The 8,608-nt window shown below is 43.2% G+C and overlaps 2 protein-coding genes across 2 annotated transcripts; one reads left to right on the top strand and one right to left on the bottom strand.

The window, feature by feature from the left end:
• Nucleotides 1-423: 423 nt before the first annotated feature.
• Nucleotides 424-1,616, top strand: MYCFIDRAFT_72577 (uncharacterized protein). Its single transcript, XM_007933164.1, has 2 exons — nt 424-474; nt 531-1,616. The coding sequence occupies exons 1-2, from the start codon at nt 455-457 to the stop codon at nt 1,459-1,461; spliced, it is 951 nt and encodes a 316-aa protein (XP_007931355.1). The 5' UTR covers nt 424-454; the 3' UTR covers nt 1,462-1,616.
• Nucleotides 1,617-1,820: 204 nt separating this feature from the next.
• Nucleotides 1,821-2,532, bottom strand: MYCFIDRAFT_84347 (uncharacterized protein; the record flags this gene model as incomplete). The annotated part of the gene is made up of 3 exons (XM_007933221.1): nt 1,821-2,001; nt 2,063-2,212; nt 2,327-2,532. The coding sequence occupies 3 exons, from the start codon at nt 2,530-2,532 to the stop codon at nt 1,821-1,823; spliced, it is 537 nt and encodes a 178-aa protein (XP_007931412.1).
• Nucleotides 2,533-8,608: the final 6,076 nt, after the last annotated feature.

The following is an 8,608-nucleotide window of genomic DNA, read 5'->3' on the forward strand; positions in this document are numbered from 1 at the left end:
ACGTGTGGCCTACTAAGAAAGTGCGATTTTACGTATAGTTGAAATCCCCGCGACCGCGGGGTGAAGTGTGACTAACGAAACCCCGGATAGTCACTAATCGCGGACCGTCGATTCTGAGCAGCGCTATTCGCTCAGATCCATGAAAATGCGGGGATACCAGAGTATCCACTGTCACTCCGATGCGTACAGACTCTGTATACTGGCATAATCCTTGGATCTGGTGTGACCTCAGTGCAGATAACATTCTTCGCAGCCAATCGGCACCGTACGGAATTTATTCTAGCGCGGAGCTTATTTGACAGGTCGTCCCGATCAGCCTGGCAAGTTGTGCGCGACCGTGATTGAGAGTACATGGTCATGATCTTTCAGAGAAATTCATCACGAGCACAACGATACTTCGAAAATCAGTTCCGAAAGAGACATGGGGGAACGCTTGAAGTCTCAAAAGAAAAACATGGAGGATCAAGCGCAATGGTGAGAGACGAGACCCACACACCTGAGAAAATACACACAAGCTCATTTGATTGCAGTATAGCTCAATCGAAACCTTTCGAGTTCCTGATAGGACCGGACGAAGTGGCCTTCTTCATCCATCGCGGCCTTGTCAAGCAGCATTCGGAACCTCTCGATGCGCTGGTCAATGGTCGAATGAAGGAGGCGAAAGCTGGGTCTGCTTCTATTGTTGATGTCGATGAAGCCACCTTTGCCCGCGTGACGGAGTTTATGTACACTGGAGATTATTCCGCGGCTGACTTCTCGCTGATCTTGGATGCTGCGGGAATCAACGAGACTGGCAGTGCTGGGCCGACTGAGGTCCAGGCAACGGAGCAGGTTGATTCAACAGTCAACGCAGACTTTCAAGATCCAGCAGATTCGGGCTTCGACGACCCGATTCCATCTCAAGACGACGGCTGGGGTGGTCATTATAGCAGAAAGAAGAAAAAAAGAAGGAACGCGCCGGCGCCCTACATGGATCCAGTGGTCAAACCTGCTGAGAACACCACCACTCGTAAATCCCGCGCTTGGCAAGTCTTCACATCTCGACCAAGCCCAATCCAATCATCTCGAAAACTGCAACCAAGCTGCGAACCTCGACCAAACAAAGAGCCTTGCGAAGAGTACACCGACGTATTCCTCTCCCACGCCAAACTCTACGTCTTCGCAGACACTTACGACATCGCCGGCCTCCGCGCTCTATCCCTCCACAAGCTCCACAAAACTCTGGCGTGCTTCACCCTCTACGACCAACGCGTTGAGGACGTTGCGGTTTTGTTTCAGTATACTTACAACAACACTGCGGAACGTGAGGGCACTTTGGATCCCTTGCGCAAACTTGTTGTGAGCTATGTTTGTTGTCATATTGAGAAGATTTTGGTGTGTGATACGTTTAGGGCGACGTTGAAGGGGGAGAATTCTGCGGCTGTGGATGTTTTGGAGAAGGTTAGGGCGAGGTTGGATTGAGGGGGTTATTTGCTTGTTGTGAAGAGATGGCACCTGAAGTGTGCCACGCCGAGAACAAATTATCGTTTCGATCGCGCATCGCCGTACGTTCTTTTAGTGCGTAACTCTGCAGTTATACGAGCTTTATCCAAGATAAAAGCGGAGGACAAGGCCATATAAGACTTGGGTCTGCTCTCCAAACAATCTCATTTTTGTGCTGCTACATGGAAACCACACCGATACGACACTCTGGACCTTCGCTTTTCGCAGCCTGGCACTCACCCTGTTCCCATTCAGACGTTCATTCTTCAAATTGGCGAAGCCACCCAAGCCTACCTTTCGTACCTTTCGTAGAGGGTTTGTATGGAGACAGCGCCCACCTACGCCACTCCACCAATGCTAAATGCACATCGTCTCAGCTCTTGCAGCTTTGCAGCCATGACTTGGTGGTACACATCGGCATAAGGCCTTGCCACATCTCGCATGTTTAATGACCGCAGACGTTCGAGTACTCGCCCGCGTCGCTCGTCGCTATCTTTAACCTGCAGTCGTTTGTACCACCTACCCGAAAGTCAGCTCAGTTGGGCACAAGGATGCGATCATGTTCAGAAGGCCGACTGACAAGTCTTCAGCCACAGAACTTCCCAAGATAAAGAGGATGCCCGGAGCGTCCAGGTCCCTCTCCAGCTTCGAATACCTGCGGCCATACTCGATCATACTCTCTGCGACCCGGGCCAGGCTTTCTGGACTCTGTTCCCCAAAGGCGCCGTACCTGGCCCATCGTGTCGCGTCTCTCGGGAATTCTTTGAGTTGGAACATCAGCACGCATGCACAGCGCAGAACAAGCCGACACTAAGTGTGATCATCCTTGCTGCGCTGTGCATACTGGAAGCAGAGGATCAGCCAGACTTGAGGATCGCCCGGCGGCATGGGCCCCATTTCAAGCGCTTGCCAGAAGTTCTCCGTCCCATTTGCCCATTTGGGGGCTTTGTCTCCAAGGAGTCTCATCGTCGCGGCATCTGGTCCTTGGTACTGGTACAGATTGTTGAAGCGCGTGGCATCTCTTTCTCGGGTCGCCATGTTACGGTACATGTGGCAATGGAATGAATTTGGCAGGAGATTTGATGAGGTCCCTATTCTCAATTTCAAAAACCCCGGGCTTTTCAGCCGCGGGGCAGCTGATAGTGCCCCTATGTGTTCTACTACACTAATTCTACTACCACTCCCGGCATACTATACCAATAAATTCCATTGATTTCCTAATAAATACTATAAGCTCGCCGCTTTATTTTAATATAGATATCGACCTAATTAGTAGTATTATTATTACGTAGGAATACGGCGCAGATAATAGGGCGTATAGCTAGTTACTAAGCGGACCCGCTAAACACCTATTTTTAGCTTTCTTAGCATTCTACGGTCGGTCTAGTAGACTAATATATACTATAATCGCAAGAGTCTAAGTTAATACCTAATCTAAGGAGAATCTTTATCGCTATTGCCTCTACTATAAGGTATAGTTACGTAGGACTAGACTAAATTGCCCGACTTGTCGCAAATCTATATAGTTCCTCTACCTCTAATTCTAAAAGAAATACTACTACTAAGCGACGCCTCGATATACGATAATACTAGCGATTTAATAGCTACGGACGAAGGACTAATATATACTAGAAGAGATCTAGTAGATATTACCTTATTATAGGACGCAAGAAGGTAGACTAGAAGGACGAGAAGTTAGGCTCGAAGCCAACCTCGAGAACTACCGTAATATACTCTATAATTGTAAGAAGGGTTATATTAGTAGGTAGATAGGGTAGTAGTAAATTAGTTTAGTATTCGATAGAGATCTAGGAGGAGAGGGAGGAAGGTAGGAGAGTTAGCCTAACGCTAAGCGCTAAGCCCTGCCTAAGGTATTAAGACCCTAGCTTTACTCGGCCTAGTTATATACTAATTACGTATAGCCTCTTTAGCCCTAATATACGCTTCCCTTCTAAAGGCCGCGCCCTCGTAGCCGGTCTTTGTTCTAGTCTTAACCCCTATTACTACTAACTTAGTAGGTCTAATAAGCCGCTTAGTCCGCGCTAAATTAAACACTTAACTACCTAATTATATAACTATATTAAACCTTACCTTTTAATACAATGTCTAACTCTAACTGCGCTATCCCTATATATAATAAACTATAAAGTAATATGTATCTATAAGAATTGAGGGCCTTCGACTAGTTACAATACGAGCGCGTCTTCCCTACTATAATAGGTAGACGTACGAGGTATTGTAGCCCTGCCTCCGCTCTACGTAATATCGTACCGAGTTCTTTGCGTCTACTCTTAAAAGACCTAGCAATGTCCGCTTCCGAGGGTTGTCCGTTCCGAGGGATTGTTCTTATTGTTACGAGGGCTATTATTTACTATCGTAGTTTCACTAGCCTAAATTAGTTAGGTTTAGTAGCCTTTAAGTGTTAACTAATTATATCTTTTTAAAAAACTTAGTTCTTCTAGTTTCTATAGGTAAAGGCTATTGTAAGTATAGTAGTAGAGGTTCGCCTCGCTTAAAGGGTTAGATAGATCGAGGAGTAACCTATTATCTACAAGATCGACCCCGGCTAGCTTAGCTCTATAGTTTTGCCTTTAGTTAGTCTATTAGTCGCTTAATCTTTTGACTTAGTTAAAGTTTTGACTTAGCCTTAAAGTTTTAATCAAACCTTTAACAGGCTTAAAGCTTTTAATTAAAGTTTTAATTAAAGGTGCCTTAGGCTCGTAGTATAGGTAAGGTTGTGTCTGTAGGCGTAGCGACAATAGCAAGTAATATTAACAATAGTAGCGCTAGTCGTCTTAGCGCTAACTTTACCTTCTTCTAGTTTCCTTCTTTAGCTAATAACAACTCGGTAATACCGTTACTAATATAGCTGTATCCTTCCTTTCTTAAACAGCAACACACTCCGTAATACTATTACTAATATAGCTACGCCGGCCGCCGGCACACTGCTAGCTCGTAGCGCGACACTATTATCCTCGATAGGATAAAGGAATAAGAGGGGGACCTAATACTAGGGGAAGGCCCTATAGGGCGTATTAGTAAAGAGGTAGAGCCCTTAAAAGAGCATGCGATTAGTTGTCGCGTTATAGCGCGCTTGTTGATACTTAGTACGCGTCCGCTATAGTAGTATAGTCTTATTGTCCTTCGTTGCTAACAATTGCTTACTTCTAATTAGTTAGCTAATAGCACCCCGGGGGTAGCATTGTTCTTAGGTCTCTTTTAGTAATATTGGCGGCATTATAAGCTCTTAGCCTTCTTCTTGTTCTTTACGCTAGTCTAATATTCGTCTAATAACTTAGTTATATCTTTAAAGGAACCTTTAGCTTCCTACGAGTCCTATTTAGGTAAATAGCCTTACTATCTTAATAGGTACTCCTTCTTACCGTTCCTAGTCCGGTGCTATAGGATACGTTCTATAGACTATAGCTCTTCGCTATTAGCTAGTATGTCCTCGGATTTAGCAGGTGCTTTATCCCCTTTACGTAGGTAGTACGGCTTAAGGAGGGATACGTAGAAGGTGTTATAGATAGTGTAATAAGGTAGAAGCTATAACTAATAGGCCTAGGTGCCCCTAGGTTCTCGGATACGGAAAGGGCTAATATACCCTAGTGCGAGTTTAGGCCTTGTTTTGCTATTAGGCGAGGGGTGTTTGCGGATACGGAGGTTCTTCGTGCTAAGCATAACTAGGTCGCCTTGCTTGAAGGTTATTAGAAGGTAGTATTTGTTATAGTAGGCCTTCTAATAGGCCTAGGCCTTTGCTAGTTTATTAGCTATCTTAGCGTAAATTTCTCGCATCTTTTAAACCCTCTTAATAGCCGCTAGTATCTTAGGTTAACCCGCTTCCCTTTCCTTGCGCTCGGCCTCGAGCGATAGGGGGTCTTATAGTATAGTAGCGTTCTAGCCTATTATAGCGAAATAAGGTAACACCTTAGTAGATAAGTAGACACTATTGTTATATACGAATTCGGCGGGTTATAGGAGATTGACCTAGTTATTAGGGTTCTCATTAATATAGCTGCGTAGGTACTGCTACAGCGTAGCATTCTGCCTTTCGGTCTAACTATCTGTTTATAGATAGAATGCTATAGACAGGCGATGCTTAAGTCTTAGCTGTAGGCAAATCTCACTCTAATAATAAGATATGAATGTCGAGCCTCGGTTAGAGACTATCCCTTTAGGGGTCCCCTAATAGGTATAGAAGATGTTGTTCTATAGCGCTTCTGCTATATTAATAGTAGTCTAATCTTTCCGCGCCGGGATATATCGAGCGCCCTTAGTAAACCGGTCTATAACGACTAGGATAGCGTTAAAGATGTCTTTACTTCCTCTTCGCTTAGTAGAGGGGAGACCTATAATAAAATCTATTGTAAGCTCTACAAATAGCTTATAGGGAATTAGCAATAAGGACAACTCGCTAAAAGGCTAATACTTTAGTGCCTTAATACGTTAGTATACGGCACACGTATTAACGTATTCCTTTATATCCCGCTTACTATTTAGCTAGTAGTATATACGCGATAGTAGCTCGTACGACCTCTCTATACTATAGTAACCGGCAAGCTTACTATTATAGTGTCGCTTAAGAAGTTCTTATCGGATCGAATGTTTAGCGGGGATATAGTATCTGCCCTTAAACTTTAAATGACCTTTGTTATCGACCGACTAGTTACTCTTACTAGATCGAGTCGTTCGCCTACTTACAAGCTTGTCGATACGTTTAGCAGCAAAGGCGTCCCTCTACTAAGTACGTAATAGCTTATCTATAAACGATTAACTATCCCTATTTGCAAGGTTATTTAATAGTACCCTCGCTATTAAACGAGGTACGCATTGTATGCATCTAATAGCACTAGCAGCCGGATTAACTATAGCAGTGCTATCGCTATTACTATATATTGCGATGTCGACTAGGGAGTTATTATAACTTCTCCTATCTATGTCCTTAGCCCTTGCCTTAATACGCACTATTAATATAGCAAGAGTATTAATATACTTTAAGCCGTCGCGGAGTCCGGTAAGCCGCTTATCCTACGCTTGCTTATTAACAATACGGGCTATAGCAATCTTATACTATAGGGTTGGAAACAAAGAATTAATATATTAGGTCTCGCTATCGTAATTAGGTCGCCTCGATAGGCTATCGGTAGGGTTACTTACGCCTAGCCGGTATAATATATTAAAATCAAACCCGGCGAGGTAGACGGCCTATCTAGCCTATCGACCTATAACCCTAGTAACCTTAGTAACACTATAGAGGTTGTTATAGTCTATATAGACCTATATTATATATTAAGCCCTATCGAGGTAGTGCCTCTAATGCTTAAAGGCCTCGATAATAGCTAGGAGCTCTTACTCGTAGGTCTCGTAGCGACGTTTAGTATTAATTATCTTCCTCGAGAAGAAGGCAATCGGGTGCTAGTAGGTATTATTAGCCTACTATAACATAATAGCTGATATAGCGAACTGTGAAGCGTTAGTCTCAATTCGGATCTGTTTACTTAGTACGAAATAGTGCAATAAGGGGACTTTAGTAAATCGCTTCTTTAGACCGTTAAAAGCGGCTTGTGTCTTATCGGTCTATTTGAATTCTCTAGACGGGTTGGCCTTAGTTTTAGTAAGCTTAGTCAGTAGCATTACATGCCTCGAATAGCCTTTAATAAATCGGCGATAGAAGTTAGCAAAACCGAGGAACGACTATAGTTCCTTAATTAACGTAGGAACAGGCTATTTAGTAATAGTCTTAATCCGATTAGGATTAGCCTTAATACCCTTAGTTAATACGAGGAAGCCGAGGAATAACACCTCTTTAGTAGCAAAGGTGCATTTAGAAGGCTTGTAATACAATCTATAGGCTCGTAGGCGGTTGAGGACCTTACGTACTACGGCCTAGTGTTCTACAATATTAGGTAAATATATATAAACTAGGATGTTATCTAGGTAAACTATATAGAGATAGTCTAATAGGCCCGAAAGGGCCCGATTAATATAGAACTAGAATATAGTAGGGGCATTAGCTAGCCTAAATAGTATAACTAAGTACTTAAAATAGCTATAACGAGTACGAAAGGCTGTTTTCTATTTATCGCCCTTACGGATGCGGATGCGATAGTATGCATCCTTAATATCTAATATAGTATAGTAGTAAGCGCTAGAAAGGCGATCGAGGGTCTCGTTAATAAGCGGAAGTAGATAGCGGTCTTTAATAGTAATAGCATTAAGCCTACGATAGTCGATATATAGGCGTAGGCTACTATCCTTCTTTAGTACGAATAGGATAGGTGCACTAGCAGGGCTGTTACTATACCGAATGCGACCGTTAGCTAGGTTTTCCTCTAGGTACTTACGTAATATAGCGAGCTCTTGTTTGCTAAGGTTGTAGAGGGGACTAAAAGGAACCTCTTTGCCTTCTATAATGTCAATCTTATAGTCTGTCTCTTTAAACATAGGCAATGTCGATGCTAAGTAGTGTTTAAACACATTAATATAGGTCTCTCGAATAGGCTCTAGTATACGCTCGAGCTAATTAGGGTCTATGCTATTAGGGGGCATAGGCTTATTATCGTCGCCTAATAGGTCGACTATTAGGTCGGCTAAGGCAGAGGCTAGTGTTAGGTTGCTAATAAATAGGACCCTAATATTATTAGGACACTCGCTAATATTGATATATTTAATATCCTCTCTCCTAGCGATTCTAAATCGCTATTATTAACTGCCTAAGTCTACAACTACAGTATAGTGCTTAAGAATAGGGTTGCTAATAACAATAGTAGCTCCCCTATATAGGTTGTCTATATCTACTACGTAGGCAGTAAAGTCTAGTAGGCGTTTATTTCCGAGGTCGCCCTTTAGGGCTATAGGAACATAGTAGGCCCTATAGGTTAAGTGCCGAGCGTTATTAAACTAAGCAAGGGTTAGTAGGTTAGTCCTAGGCAGTTATCGAAGGTCTAATTGCTTAGCTAGGCGATAGCTAATAAGGGTACTAACTGAATTTCCTAGATCTAGTATAACCTTAGTTTAATAGGTAGTGCCCTTCGTGTCCTATATAAGGTAGGAGCGTGTTATAGCTAGTACAATGTCGATAGTCTTACGCCGTACAAGGCTAATAGTTAGTACGGCGCTTACTCTT

Source organism: Pseudocercospora fijiensis (assembly GCF_000340215.1).
Source record: "Pseudocercospora fijiensis CIRAD86 unplaced genomic scaffold MYCFIscaffold_10, whole genome shotgun sequence".
In the NCBI taxonomy this organism is placed as follows: domain Eukaryota; kingdom Fungi; phylum Ascomycota; class Dothideomycetes; order Mycosphaerellales; family Mycosphaerellaceae; genus Pseudocercospora; species Pseudocercospora fijiensis.

Bases quoted from the DNA above. Each gene is read 5' to 3' on its own strand.
- MYCFIDRAFT_72577 (XM_007933164.1), top strand. From the start codon at position 455: ATGGAGGATCAAGCGCAATG. The intron at 475-530 runs GTGAGAGACGAG...ATTTGATTGCAG, and splicing joins ATGGAGGATCAAGCGCAATG to TATAGCTCAATCGAAACCTT.